The 15,736-nt window shown below is 38.6% G+C and overlaps 1 protein-coding gene across 1 annotated transcript in view; it reads right to left on the bottom strand.

Annotated features, from left to right (window-relative positions):
• The window catches only part of LOC113680901 (fibroblast growth factor receptor 3-like), a 41,589-nt gene that overhangs the window by 5,456 nt on the left and 20,397 nt on the right, over nucleotides 1-15,736 (bottom strand). Inside the window, exons 3-16 of the mRNA XM_089207598.1 lie at nucleotides 15,063-15,239; nucleotides 12,947-13,219; nucleotides 11,850-12,173; nucleotides 10,872-11,135; nucleotides 10,457-10,738; nucleotides 9,443-9,691; nucleotides 8,681-8,926; nucleotides 7,875-7,994; nucleotides 6,741-6,938; nucleotides 2,273-2,389; nucleotides 1,663-1,847; nucleotides 731-850; nucleotides 220-296; nucleotides 52-92 (exon numbers count right to left, since the gene is read on the bottom strand). Of these exons, the coding sequence (XP_089063724.1) occupies nucleotides 52-92; nucleotides 220-296; nucleotides 731-850; nucleotides 1,663-1,847; nucleotides 2,273-2,389; nucleotides 6,741-6,938; nucleotides 7,875-7,994; nucleotides 8,681-8,926; nucleotides 9,443-9,691; nucleotides 10,457-10,738; nucleotides 10,872-11,135; nucleotides 11,850-12,173; nucleotides 12,947-13,219; nucleotides 15,063-15,239 (2,673 nt within the window). The remainder of the gene's footprint in view (nucleotides 1-51; nucleotides 93-219; nucleotides 297-730; nucleotides 851-1,662; nucleotides 1,848-2,272; nucleotides 2,390-6,740; nucleotides 6,939-7,874; nucleotides 7,995-8,680; nucleotides 8,927-9,442; nucleotides 9,692-10,456; nucleotides 10,739-10,871; nucleotides 11,136-11,849; nucleotides 12,174-12,946; nucleotides 13,220-15,062; nucleotides 15,240-15,736) is intronic.

Genomic DNA, 15,736 nt, shown 5'->3' with positions numbered 1-15,736 from the left:
ACATTTCTATTCTAAGTGTTAAACATATTGATTGAACATAACTTGGCTTACCAAGGGTAACTATCTCATACAGAACGATTCCATAGGACCACCTGACGAGAGCATATCAGAAATTCTACAGTTAATCGCTGAGTGAATTTTGGACGTGAAATGATATAGAAAAATCCAAAGGTAATAAGTTCGTTAGTTTGGTGGATTAATATGCATATCTATACATACACATCACTCAAGGTGGAAAGTCCAGCAAGTTCTCCAAGCAGAATCTCTGGTGCAGTCCATTTGATTGGCAAACATCCCTGGAAAAACAACCAGTAAATGTTTGCCGTACAAAGCATATGTACATTTTTTTTCAAAACCATCTTTGACAAAATATGAAGCTACATAACGTAAACATTTTAAAATGTGAAAAGAAAGCTACATTTGTCGTTCCCTAATAAGTCAATCCAATGTTAGCCTTCGTCAAAATGTCACGGAAACAGAAAACGTAACTCCTTTCACGAGACTTTCCACAAAAAACGCTTGTGAAATTGACAATCCCGATGTCCGGGCCAAAGTACCGATTCTGTTAATTTCTATCTCTGTTTGTTTTGCTTCTTTCTTGTAAGTAAAAGTGAACTATGAAACCCTGTTGGTAGTCGAGGTAAATTTACTTTATGCAGAGAATATGCTGACGCATACAACTTGTTTCCAGAAAACCCCGCACTAAAGCAACCAAAAAAGTGTTTTCTACCTTTTTAGCATTTCCATGGCCATACTTGAAGCTTTGATATGCCATACCAAAGTCCGTCACTTTGCAAACATAGTTGTTATCGAGGAGAATGTTTCGAGCCGCCAGATCACGATGGATGATCTATCAGAAGATAAGGAGCCAGAATGTAAAAGGTAGGAAACGATAGGTTTATATAGTACGCCGCTAAATCAAATGTTTGAGGATGTTCGAATGATAAAAGAGCTAAAACTAAGGCAGCCCTATGTAATGATTTAATGCTGACAAAACCAAGATTTCTACTTTCTTTACCAGAAAAAAAATGCATTTTTTGTAACAACGAAAATAACTACAACGATAACAATGATAACGATAATAGTAATAACTGTGCTAATAATCACAATAATTATGATAATGAAATAAAATTTGGAAATGGTAAAGCAACAGAGGACCCGTTGTATTCCAAAAAAGAAAAAGATCAGTAAGATGGTTTTCCCTTTACCTTTGTTTCCTTTTACAGATTTCTGGGGAGTTTCATTTTTCTCTTTGTTTAATTTTTTAAGTGTTGCAATAAGGTTTTTCTATATATATACGGCGCAGATTATTTACACTACACGCGAATAGCCAAAACAAACCATCAGCGCATTCTCGATCTTTGACGGGTGCATGGAATTTTTTTCAGGCTTAATTTTATACCATCCCAGATAAGAATAGCTGGGATCTTTTTAGGCTGAGCAACCGAATTATTATGAATCTTATTCTCATGTCTTTTGGCTCATTTTTTTTTTTTTTTTTTTGACATCTGCAGTGACCTGCTAATGTCAACAAAGAGGTTTATCTAATTCAAAAGCTCTCATAAATGTTGGCCAAGATCCGAGCTATTGAAAAATAAAAAGTTTAAATCTCTGAAAGATTTTTCTGAGTTAGAGTTGACACGTGACAAGTATTCCACTTACCCCTCGCGTTCCAAGGAACACCATGCCGGCGGCGATTTGTTTGGCAAACAACACGAGATCGTAGTTGGTCAAATCCTGAGCTCTTCCCTCGCCAAGATAGTACCGATCCCTCACTCCTCGGCATTTTCTCAGGTAGCCAAGTAGATCACCACATGGCAAGTACTCCATGATGAGTATGGGGTGAGCTTGAGTGACGTAAAACAAAAGAAAAAGCAAATAAACCCCATGTCAAGGCTCCTTACTGTATATCAAATATAAAATTGCTGATGGCTTTCTTCATAGAGCAGTTTAGCTTAAAAGAAGGACTCATTGTTTTAGGATCTACCTTCATCAGAATTTACTTTCAAAAACTTACTATAGGTTAAAGGGAGAAAGCTGGCTGGCCCCGTTAACGAGATTTAAAGCTATCCGACCGGATCTTGATGAACTGTTGATGGATACATGCTCTCAAAGAAAAACAGTGTGGTTGCCACCAAGAAAAAGACAAACTTGGCTCCATCAACATCCTAGTTACGGAACTCATGTTAAGAGGTCCTAAGAGGTTCATTCAGCATTTGTAGTATCGTTAATAACACATACCTAAAAAAGATGCTGTACGCTTAGTACTTACTTTCATTCGTAACGCAGCCCATGAACTTTACAATGTTTGGCGAAACGTTTTCACCTATAAGTTTCCCCAGCTCAATTTCTCTCATCAAACATTTCCTTCCTTCCTCTCCAGCAGTGGCTACAACAAAAGTATACATTGATAGAGACACATTCTGATTAATACATTTGTTCCATGCAAGTTCAAGCCAGAAAGAATCCGGCAGAGTTACAAATCTCGCATCTTCTTATAACCGTTTGGATGATAATTTTCGCAGCTAGCAGATTGCTCAACTCACTGACCTCGGCCACGGTTAAGTTGACTGTGAGTATAAAGGCCGAATCGGAACCAGTTGCGGTTTAAATCCTACCAATACCTCTTTCTTTCTTTAGTTTTACCATCATAATAATAATAATAATAATAATAATAATAATAATAATAATAATAAACAATCTTTGAGGAGGAAGCGCCCGTCACGTAAACACGTGGTTTTCAGGGAGGTCTAAAATATAAAATATACGGCGTATATCTAAAAAATTTTATCCATTATTTAAAATATTTATTCATTAAGAATCTTGTAAGGTTTTCCTTAAAAATTGTGCATGGCATTGGCCTTCTTAAAAATACTGGGAGGGACATCCAGTCATTTGTAAAACGGAAGTAGGACACCCTCTTTCCGAATTCCGTTTTAGGTTTAGGCAGTCTAGGTAAGTAGCTATTTCTAGTGTTGTAGCCATGCGAACTTCTCAACGTCGATTTAAAACTTTCAAAATGTTGCGGAATGTCTCCGTTGATTGCATTTTCTACGGTGGTACAACGATGAAATAGACGTCTTCCAGCCAGAGGGAGCCAATTCAGACACTTCAGAGCTTCTGAAGAAGACATCTTGCCTAATTTAATTTTCTTCGCAAATTTGTTCTGAAAACTTTGCAATTTTTCCATTTCTGATTTTAGACCTGGTTGATCTCCCCACACTGTGTCGGCATAGTCTAGGTGTGGCAGCACTAGCCCATTGTAGAAGGCTATGCGAGTTCTATTGTCTAACATATGAAATATGCGATTAAACAAAGAAAGACGATGACCTAGTTTCTTTAGTAAATTGCTGATATGTGGCTTCCAGCTCCATTTTGCATCCGTTGTTACTCCCAGATATTTGAATGACTGCACGCGATTGATTTGTGTACCATTTGGTTGCAACTCAAAGTCTTCAAATAAGGATAGCATCCTTTTACTGCCTGCCAGCATAAATTTGGTCTTCTTGACATTTATAGTCAACCTGTTATCAGTGTACCAGTTACTGATTTCAGTGAATTCACGTTCCAGAGCAATTTGAAGTTCTTGAAGTGTTGATGCGTCACAAAAGAGAACAGCATCATCTGCTTACAAAATCATCCGGGTCTCTTTAACAGCGTTTGGCAGGCTATTAATGTACATATTAAATAGCAAGGGACCCAAAATGCTACCTTGTGGCACACCAAGTGTGATGGTATGTGGCTCTGATAATTCTCCGTTTATCAAAACACTGCTGTCTATGAGCAAGATATGATCTGAACCATCTAAAAGGTCTTTCAGACAGTCCTACATGCTCGAGATTGCGTAGTAGCACTTTGTGGTTCAGAGAGTCAAACGCCTTGGAGACATCGACAAACAGTAGACCAGTTACTTTACCTTTGTCCATAGATTGAAGAACCCAGTTGTTCAATTGTGTGATAGCTTGTTCAGTGCTATGCCCACGCCTAAAGCCATACTGGTGTTGATACAGAAAATCTAGCTGATGTAGATGGGCATTCAACTGGGAATGCACCACTCTTTCTACGACTTTACTCAATACTGGCGCACAGAGATAGGCCGATAGTTCTCAACTTGCAGTTTATCATCAGACTTGTATAAAGGAGTAACGCGTGCAACTTTCCACAGATCAGGGACAATACCATCGCTAATTGATTTGTTCACAAGATAGGTGATTTAGCAGCCTTGCTGGAATTCTGCAAGTCCAGCTGCCTTATTAACTTTCAAAGAATGCAAAATGCTTTGAACAGTGTTCTGTTCAACCCGTTGAAAGTCCAAGGTGGATTTGATATCACTCTGCTTGTTTGCTTCTTTCACTGTTTCATATTTCTTCCATGCGTCCTTACTCACAGGGCGCAATCGACCAGCAACTTTGCTGCCAATGGCAGCAAAAAACTTGTTGAATTTTGTTGCTACGCTTTTTGGCTCCGATACTAAACGTTTCCCGTCATGTACTAGAAAAGGGAGAGCCCTCTGGTTATTAGAACCAATCAAGGAGTTAGCGAGCGCCACATGTCCTTAGGATTCTCAGCTGACTCAATTAGATTTTTGTAGTGCAATGCCTCCGCTGATTTTATCTTTCTGTTCGTAAAGTTTTTCAATCTACGATACTCATTCCACTGTTCCTGATTGCCAGATCTCTTCGCAACTCTTAATGCATAGTCTCTTTCAGCCATCAGTTCTTTAAGATCATTAGTGATCCAAAGTTTAGACGCATGTTTTGTTCTAATTCTCTTTAAAGGAGCATGCTGGTTTGCAACATCAACAAAAAGATTATTCCAGGCGACTACAGCATCATTAATATCGTCAAAAGACTCTATAACACTCCAGGGAACGCTAGCAATGTCTCTCCGAAAATGGTTCTTATTGTAATGTTTAAAAGATCTTACGTCGCGGATTTCCAAGTGAGCTTTGCAAACTCCGGCTTTCTTTACTACGAAAGTAACAGAATGATCACTTGCTCCGAATTCCTGGACTCCATGCGAGACAATACGGTGAGTGTTATTAACAAACACAAGATCAATTGCCGTACTTGTGAATTCCGTCACGCGCGTGGGCTCTTTGACGAGTTGACTCAGACCATGGAGACGAGTCGTTTGCATTAATTTTCTGGTATATTTGCATGGTTTCAGGGCAATAACATCCGCGTTGAAATCTCCCATAATTATCAAATCCTTTACCATTTCGTCGTCCAATTTAGCGAGAAACTCCTGTTCCAGGCCTAAGATAAATTTCTCTTGATTCATACTTGGTGGTTTATACATCACAGCAAATATCGTGTTCTTCGCCTTTTCTGGACATATTTCTACGCATAACATTTCTAAACAGTCAGATTCTAAGTCACTTCTCCGCTTGCTTGGCCATTTGCTCCTTACAAAAACGGCGCAACCACTTCCATTTCGATTTCTATCTTTTCTGTAGCAAGTATAACCGAAGGACATATCTTAATATCGAGCAATGTACAATCCAGACGCGATTCTGTTACCACAAACACATCAGATGCTGCTTTCTCCTTTAGTACTTCGGCGTCGGCATAGTGTCCCGGCAAAGTTGCAATATTTACATGAGCAAATTTCATTCCTCTCTTCTTAAGATTTGCATGAAGATCTTTATTTATCCTTACACTGGGCTTTCCTTCTTTTACTCCTGTGTTAGTTGTTTCATGTGACTTGCGGACCGGTGTATCAAAGCCAGGTGATAAACAAGTTATGCATTCCCAAGCCAGAGAAGGTTCGCAAAGTTTATCATATTCCGTTCTCTTCATACTGTGAACTTAGCATGAAACCACTTCTCGCATGAATTGCATTGTATCGCCATCTGATTCTTTCGGCATCCTTTAGTGCAAACAGCACAAGCATCCATCACCGGCCCTGGATTCTCCTGTATATCTCTTGCTAACAGAACCATGTAAGTTGCGCAGACATTTTGATATTTGCAAATTTCAGTGCGGCCATACATTTCAAAGTTGGCGGCACAAGTGCTTCACGTAGGAACCTCCGAGTCAGACCAGAATTTCGTGTTGGATACTGCTTAATATCCAAACCCGTCGACACAGCGATTCTGCAGGACGTCTTATCGAAACCACGGTTAGGTTTTTAGAGAGTGTAGGACAATTGTGATAAGTAGCCAAGCCAAGAATATCAGACAACATCGATAGCCCGCCATTATTGCAAGGTGACTCTGTTATTACCCCAATCACTGCAGATGCTTCACATCTTTTGTTCGGTAAATGTCTTTTGCCAGCGAAAAGCACCGTGTAGTCAGTCTGTTAGACTGCCAACTTCAACCCGGGATAATCGGTCACTAGTAAGAGGGGAATTGGTCCAAAGGAAAAAAGAGGGGGAGGATTCAGCGTATCCGCAACATTCCTTCCCCCCCCCGGGCGGGAGTGTTGCGGATACTAACCCATACTAACCCCCTTCTAACCCATGCCTGTAACCTGTTACACTACTTGTTGGAAACAAGAATTATTGCAGGACCACTTTTACGACCAAACTAGTTGATTATTTTTTTGTTTGTTTGCTCCTTTCCCACCTTTTTTTTTTCCCGCGCGTAACCTTGAGTGAAGAAGAGGGGGGTGTGCGTTGGTCGAGAAGTAATTTTGGATCACCCCTTCCCTCCCCCTCTCTCCCCAAATGAAACATTTTTGTAACCACCCCTGAGATCAACATATGTATAATAGAACAAATTGAAGGAGGCTTACGCGTGAAACACTTAGCAGCCACCGTCCGATTTCCAGGTTGTCCATTTGGTGAACTCAGGAGAGCTCTCCACACGGCTCCGAACGCCCCTCGTCCAATGACCTCTTGTAGCAGGACACGGTCAACTGCAACCTCCCACGCATCTGCCTTTGCATTCATCTTTATCTGGCTCCATCTTAATTGCCTGCTCTTGGTCAGGACTAAATATAGGAAGTCAACATTGTATACTTTCAGGTTCAAAACAAAGAAAAGTGATAAAAAGAAAAGAGAAATCAGAGGGTAAAAGATTGATTTGCAAGGATAACATGATTGGCGAGATAATCTCTCCTGCCGATAGTGAGAAAACAATGTTTTTACTAAACCAAGAACAAAAATTATAACAAAACATATTAGTAATTATTGTTATTTAAATACACTTTGTCGATCGGATGAAGTTGAAAGCAAACGAGAAACAATTGGTTTTAAATCAGAAAATTGTACGTGCATTTCAATTTTTTTAAAGTACTAAATCTATGGATAAATCTAACCGAAAATAGATGGAAGATAATAACGAGATATAAAAAATTAAACAAAGGAACTAATGAAGCTGATTCTAACAACACTTGATAAATGTTAATAATGCATCATAAGCACGATAAAAGTAAAGTCACTGCGATATGATTTTTGTTATCGTCATCATGCAATGGGGAATTTTTTTTTCGGGATGAATTTGATGAATAAAAGATAAAATGGTTGACTTACAGAGCCATAGCTGCAACTCCAAATAATGAGTTAAAGGGCATAAAGAAGGTAAAACTTTGCATTAATTGATTAAATCGAATTTTCTAATCAAATTTCTGTGTAATGGCAGCATAATTTGAATTTGCACTTATTAAGAGGGACGTGATATTTCAAAACACCGTTAAAAATAATGGAAATGATAATGATGATACCATATACATATGTGAAAAACTCTGCAATTAGCATTTTTTGGCGGCACGCGAGTAATTCTTATAAAAATATCTCTACTCCTAGACTATATGCTCAGTGTTTCCCACCCCCCCCCCCCCGTTAGTAGACTTGTCAAATAAGATTAAACATTTCCTTCTTTTACTTGAAACAAAGAAATCTGAAATAACACAGAAAATGGACGTCACCTGTCCGACGCTTGCAGAAATACCAGGCAATTAGCAAAATGACAATCGCTGCCGCCACTGATCCACCAATGTAATACCACAAAGTGTTGAAACTTTGCATAGCTCGTGGCACTTGCTTAGCTAATTGTGTCAGATAAATATGTGGCCATTAGAAAAATCTCGACGGTCGTAAAAGTACTTATAAAATTCCGGTTGTTTGGAATAGCTTTGGAATAGCTTGGCATACTGTTTAACTCATGATTTACACCTGTTCTTAAAGACGAAATACCTGAATTTCACAGAGCGATGCAAAGTAATTTCATGTAAATGGGTAAGGTGACCCATATTTGTTTCGTCTTTAAGTGAAAAATAGTTTTAATCTATTTGCAAATATATATTTTAATCGGTAAAGTCGTATGTTTTTTAAGACACAACGGTAACACCAGCTTACCTTTGAAGTTTATTTTAACAAAGGAACGAGCAACAAAACCGATCTTGTTACGTGCCTCGCAAAAATACACACCACTGTCCTCCTTCACAACTTCAGTCATAGCAAGTTAACTCTTTTTGTCATCGAATCGTGTATTAATCTTTGCTCTTTCGGGTGGTGAGTCTCCATCTTTTTTCCAAGTTACATTTATTGTTTCACTAATGAAAATTTATCATAACATCATGACTCCTTAGTTCCTTGGTCTTCGATATTTTAAAGGAAATGGATGAAAAGAGAGAAAAAATAGGTCTATTTAAATTTGGCTTAAACTTTAAAAACAAACGCTTTGTTAAGTTACAAGTTTGATAAATGACGTAAACAGCAATATAGAGTTTACCTGTCACATCGATCCAGAAGGAAGTTTTTGCTTCACCATAATCATTTTTAGCAGTACATTCATAATTGCCTTTATCTTTAAGCGTCGCTTGTCTTATAACCAGGGTGTTGTTTCTACTAATTAGCACTCCATCTTTGGTCCAGTTGACAGATACTGGTGGATCTCCTCTCAAATAACACTCTTTTGTAAATGTGGAGTTAAATGCAATGGTGAGATTTCTGAACTCGTTACTAACACGGGGTGGAACTGCAAAGTAAGCATGTAAACACAAATTACAAAATTAGAAGCCACCCCAACCCCCCCCCCCCCCCCCGCTCGCAAAAAGAAAACAAAATAATAAAAAGAATAAATAAAAATTAAAATGAAGAAGAAGAACATGATGAAAATGAAATAAAATGCTTCCAAAAGCCATGTCAGTCAGGTTATATTAATAATTTAACCATGAAATCATCAAGTTTTTAGAGCGGGAACAAAGGAGCAATTGTGAAGATTTTCCAGTTCTTCGCAATAAATAACTAATGAGGCGGTCTGGAAAATTATTCATTCAGGACCTGGTCCTCACTGGTGGACCAGTCGCAGGTAATAGCTGAAAGCCCTTGCATTTTTTTCATTTTTCTGATAGTTTTCTGCAATCACCTTACCCTTAGCTCAGACCCAGACCCCTTAATGTAGAGTCGGGCCCACTGACTATTGTTCCGCACTCCGTAGACCTATCAGATGCATGATTGATTTATAATACGGTTGTGAGCTTTACGAACACACCCTTTACAGAAATGTTAACGTCTTTGTTGAAAAAGCCTGCTGCATTCTCTGCCTTACAAGTGTAAAGCCCTTCGTTCTCCTTTGTTATCTCGGGAAAGAAGAGAGACAAACTATTTCCTTGCAATGTATTATTCTTGAGCCAGGTGATCTGAGGTTCAGGGCGACCCGCCACAACTTCACACGTCAAGTTCACACTGTTTCCTTCTATGATGAGATTGCGTGCTCCAGAAATAACCACTTCTGGTCGAACTAAGAGGTAAATAAATGACATGTCCTTGGAAAATAGGAGGTATTCCAGTATCATTTACACTGATCACATTAGACACCGTAAATAAACGAAAATTTGATAATGACACTAGCGCCTTATATGAAGTATAATCGTTTCTCAGATCTCGGACCTTTCGAACTTCGTATTGAGGTCTACATACTCCTATGATCTCGGACAAATTTACGAAAGACAGAAGGCGCAACCATGCATGGGGAGTATGGTCTCCGCCGTTATTGCTGATCTCCACATAGAGAGTTATAGGAGCAATCGATATCCTACCAGCGAAGGATCTGGACAGAGAGTTTCATAAGGTCATGCATATCTACCGACCTTATAGTACGAAGACACAATATTCAGTCAAAAAGTCGCGATCCATATCCAAAGTGACTTCATGGCGAGACAAACGATTATACTGCATTCAGAAAGTGAATTTGTCACCACGACCAACCGAAGTCGATTTAAGCACATTATCAGTTTGAAAAGAAACTATAAACTTCATCAAAGGGGACTTACTTAGAGTTATGACGAGGAAACTACACTGTTGACAAATAACGTAAGTATAATTTTTTAACATGGCACCCTACTTTCAGACAACTAAAATCAACAAACGTATTCACGATAAAATGTCGCCTCACATGGCTGCGGATATGAACAGCGAAAAGGTTTTGAAATTGAGTAAATGAAATTAATCACATTTGAAGAACTGATATTATGACTTTCTATATATTATCTCATTGGTCACTCACTTCTAACTGACACTCGTATGTTTTTATATTTGCTTGTGACCCTCTGTGGTCCTTTAGTTTGTTTCATGGTACAGGTGAATGTTCCATCGTCTTCAGGCTTTACATAACCAATACGCAGGCTGCCGTTGGATACTTGAGTGAATCGTATCGGATCCAAGGACTTTCCTCCTTGCTTACTCCAAGAAATCTGTGGACTTGGTGTTCCATCAGCACTACAGCTTATAATGCCAGACGTGTACGCAGTTAAAGTTTGTTGGTCCAACGTCTTCTCAGAAAATCTTGCTGTTGAAAGGAGTAATGAAAAGCACTAATATTAGATCTACACTTTTGAAAGGTCAGAAGTGTACTTGTCTTACATGACATTGTCCTGCGTGTTAAGCCTTTTTCTACAAGATAAAAAGATGTGTTTTCATACCATTAATATAGACAATGTAATATTGAACATGTTCCAATCTCTGGCATTCATATATTCCTCCATCAGACAGTTTCACACCAACAATGAACAGATCGCCATTGTCTTCAGCCCTGATCCTTTGAGAAGAAGAGTTTTTTATTTCAAGCTTTCGCCCATTAATGACCCATCTAGCATGATTGGTGTTATTGTGTATAGAACAATGAAGCCTTTCTGTGCTACCAATCTCAAAATAGAGTTCATCTCTTTTCAACACTTTCTTGTTCTCTGCAAAAAAAAAAAAAAAGGTTCAATTTAGATGTTGTCAAAATGAGTAAAAATTTTTTTGTTTTGAACTTTGTCGTACTCAAAACTAAGTTACATTACTCGAAACAAAATCATACTAGCCGTTATTAAAGTAATGTAACCTTTGAACAGAATAATATTGCATCCAAAGAAGTTATGAAACCCATTAAAAAAATAGGTAACCCTTAACTGAAGTCAGATAATCTTATAAGCAGTCATATTACCTTCTTGTTGAACGTTATTCCACCTCAAGACCAAACTGAATCATCTATAAGAAGGGTAAATTTCTTAAGAAACTGTGGTGCTGCGTCTGTGGGGAAGTATAGCACCCGCTCTGAAGAAGGGCTAACGTTTGAATTTCAGCTCTGAAACTCTTTACGGAGGCAAATTTATATTATTAACTAAGTTGAAGAAATCGAAATCATCTAAGTCATTTTAAGCCAATTCATGTTACCCTGAACTAAGTCATGTCATCCCCAGTCAAAGTCATGTCGCTATCTAAAGCGTAAAATCTGCGAACAGATATATGCTTGTCCGCGAGTCGTACTTAACCAGAATGTTTTTAGAAATGGTCTTCTGGTCATCTGTGTATCTCAATTTACTCTGATTTTCCTCCACTTTAGAAGGTCAAGGAGAAGAAAAAGACAACCACGAAAACCGGAATCACTAGTCAGGCCTAAACATTTAGTTGCTTACTTGGTTGACACAACGCTTGAGAACCCTCGCCATCCGATTGACATTGAAGTGGAATATTTAACTTTCCATCAACGCGATCGCATGATGCAAGTTCTGACTCCTCTCCAGTGCAAGAGACATCAGACATTGCAAAAGGTATTCCCTCATCCTTTACTTCTGACCCAATAAATTCCGCCAAAGCCTCTTCAAAGCCAAGTTGACGACAAATAACTTTGACATCATTGAAATCCCATTCATTCCTGCATATCTTCGCCCATTTCCCCTTGTAAAATACTTCCACTCTTCCTCCATACTCCACATTTGCGCCTTTCAAGCGAACAGGAACTTATGAAATAACAAAAAGTCGAATTTATAAGAATGGAAAACACTTATTATCAAGAAACAAGAATGCCTATAAATCACAAAATGATGAATAGTTCATGCCAGTCTAAGTGTTTGTGTAAGTGAAATTCTAGGTGCAAATTATCGTTTGTTGTCAGATGTGAATCACGATGTTTTCATAGTTTCCCTGCTGCGATGTTTCCGACGGACCTCTTTTACATTGCTTCGTGACTGTGCTTCAAATTGTAAAACGTATCATTTACCCTAAAATAAGACAAACCAGATTTTTTGGGAAAAATTTTAGAACATTTAAGACGTGTTTTCTTAGCCGGCTTAAAACGTTTACTTTCAGAGAACACAATGGGGTGATTTATATTTTAAGCTAGAACAACATTTTTAAAGCATTTCTCAAGGAAAAATCGAGAAAAAGACGTTTAGTTCAGTATAAGTAGAGTAAAAAATTGTGAAATTCCCCAATTGCACGAAAGGGAGAGAAAAGGGAAACCAGAAGGATACAATAGTTTCAAGGAAACTTAATGGAGGGTTTGGAGGTTGTGAAGTTCATGAAACTCAAATGCATGACTGCGCAAACGTCTTAGGATGTAAACCGTAGAAACAATTTTTAGCGTTAGATACCTTTTTAGAACCAAAAAGATACCCGAAGACGAACAATCATTGTTCTCGGGAAAGTTTTCATCTCTGGAGTGTGAGTAAATCTATCAAGTTACCATCTTTGGAAATCATGTGGATATTACATGAGTGCAGTTCATAATTACCTTCGCAGACTTGTTGTTTCTTTACCACGTTCTTTTGACATGTGGTCGGAATTGTACAGTTGTAGTGAGTGGACATTGACGCATTGCCACGTTCTGCGTACCATGTGCCATTAGCATAAACACCGTTGTTATAGTAGCCCATGGCCATGCAGACTGAATTTGTATCTGCTTCATCCCATTGACTGGTACAAAGCGATTGCCAGCTGCTATTTGAGAATATCTCCATTGTACCGACAGATGGGTTCCCCTTTGTTTCAAAACGCAGGGGAAATCCTTCAAAATATTCAACAAAAAAAACTGATAAATAAGGATAAAAATAAACAGCGTGGGCTATTTCAGCTTGTGTAAATTCTTGTGATGATGATGATTTTCCCATATAATTACCCAGTAACAGAGGTCCTAACATTGTTGAAAAATTTCTTTTCAGTTTTGTGGTGGAAGAATTTCCTGTGTAGCTAACTTGATTTTCTTTACCAGAAGGTCAATGCCAAAACGTTACTTAATATCTGAGACCCTCGCATTATTAAGTATGTTTCTTGTCAAATTAATAAAGGGGGTAAGTTTCTAAGGAAACTGTGGTGCTGCGTCGGTGGGAGAGTAGAGCAGGTAATTTAGTGTTAACGACTGAGTTGAAAACGTAAATTGACCACCGTAATTGGCCAAGAATAAAATAGCTGACGTTTAGAGCTCTAGCCCCTCATTAGAGCGATTGGAGGAATGGTCGGTTGCGTGTGGGTTTATATGCGGCAAATGGAGCTACGCTATTGGTGGGAATATGGTGACGAGAAAACAGGAATAAATTAGTTGAATGAAAAGCGCTCGTGGACACCGTTGGGATTAAGAGTGCCGATTTGGAATATAAATTTTTGTTCTAGTATTTTGCGACTTCCCAAACTGCCTAGATGTAAGAAAAGGCCGCAGACTGCCATATGTTGTTTAGAATGATTAGGGAGATTTAAGTGTTCAGCGACTGGTTTGGATGCGTCCTTGTCATTTCTTTCCACGTCGCGAAGGTGTTCTCGGAATCGGTCACCTATTCGTCTAATTGTTTCACCAATGTATAACTTATTGCAATAAGTGCAAGTTATGCAGTAAATGACGTTGGTGGAGGTACACGTAAAGTGATCAGTGATCTAAATTGATCTCTTGGGTCTTGATATTTTCTCTACGTTATGAATGAAAGGACAAGTTTTGCATCGTGATTGAGCGCATTTGAAAGTTCCAGATTGGTCATTGGTTTGAGATGAACATCTGACCAAAAAGTTACCTATGTTTTTGTCACGTTTGAATGAAATAAGTGGGGTTGCGACAAGATAGTATCAGTCTTTGAATCGTGTTGGAGTAATTTAAAGTTTTTAAAAATGATAGATTTAACCGCGTGGTTGTGAGGGTGAAATGTGAGAGTGAATGGAATGCAGTCCGCAGTGTTTTCCTTCTCAGTCGTTTGTGGTGCTGACTGTCGATCAATTTGTTGGGCACGGTGATGGCCCGCTTGAACGACAGAAACAGGATAGCCACGTTTATCGAAAAACTGTCGGAAAAATTAGAGTCGTCACTACATAAACAACGAAGTCTGAGAAACTGTGAAAAGGGTATGGAATTCTTAACGTGCGATAGATGTGAAGATAAATACAACAAGTAACTGTGTGAATCTGTAGGTTTGTAGTAAACACTAGTGCATAAATCGTTGTCGTCAATTGAAATTTTGATGTCTAGACGTCATGCTGCATATAAAGCCACAAACAACCCACAATTCCTCAAACCGCTCTGACGAAGGGCTAACGCTCGAAATGTCAGCTTTTTTACTCTTTATGGTGGCCAATTTACGTTTTCAACTCAGTTGTTAACGCTAAATTAACTGCTCTTTCGAAAAGAGCATGGTGTATTCCGTATATGTACAGAGTTTGCAATTATGAAGGATTTCTGGCTTATAATGATTCTTAATAATTTGTGCATTTCACATACTTGGCCTGGATAATTATGTGATTAAAGTTCAAACTCAGAAGTTCCGTTCATTTGTTTTTGTTCTAACTGTTATTCCTGTATTTGTTTATTTTTGTTTTAACAAAGAAGTTTTTAGCCACTGAAATTAAAAAAGCTGCAATTTTTATGTTACCTTCAAGGCAACTGGACATGTTGCTACATCCTCTCAGGAGTGCACCGGTCCCATCGCAGTGTTTCCCACCATATGCTGGTTCCGGATTGGTGCATTCTCTCTTTCTTGTTTGTATACCACCAACTGCCTTGGTACAGTTACTCCAGGAGTTCCACTCACTCCAGCCACCATCCACCTCTAACAATGTTGTAAGCAAAAACATTTGATAAACAACCATCGACGACATGTTTGGATCATTTAACAAAATGTGTAAGACAGTGCTGCAGTTTATATTTCTACCTTTCTCTATAATTACTTTGAATTTTCAAGCTAACATTTGGTTATGGTAAGCTCATTAATTTAGTATTTAGCGATGCTGTAGGGTTTGCAATGAACTCATCGAGATACGCTTGTAAGTGCAAAAATATAATTTGAAGGTGATAATGCGACGCGACCACAAACGCCACATGGGAGTCCGTGCCGGTCTGTCTCTACCTTTATTCTCATCTTGATAGTTTCCAAACAGACCCCGTCTGTCTGGAAACTGCAAGACGGTTGCAAGAGAGAAGTCAGACCGCAACAAGGCTATTACCACACTGTAGCCAAGCTGCAACACAACAGAGGTAGGACTTCTGAGACCCCGAAGCAAAACTAGGGAAGGATTGGTAAAAAAAAAAAGCACCATAAGAAGTTTC

The sequence above is a fragment of the Pocillopora damicornis genome, chromosome 5, assembly GCF_964200805.1.
Source record: "Pocillopora damicornis chromosome 5, jaPocDami1.2, whole genome shotgun sequence".
Classification (NCBI taxonomy): Eukaryota; Metazoa; Cnidaria; class Anthozoa; order Scleractinia; family Pocilloporidae; genus Pocillopora; species Pocillopora damicornis.
The sequence above is the reverse complement of the archived record's forward strand: the minus strand, read 5'-3'. Positions and strand labels throughout refer to the sequence as shown.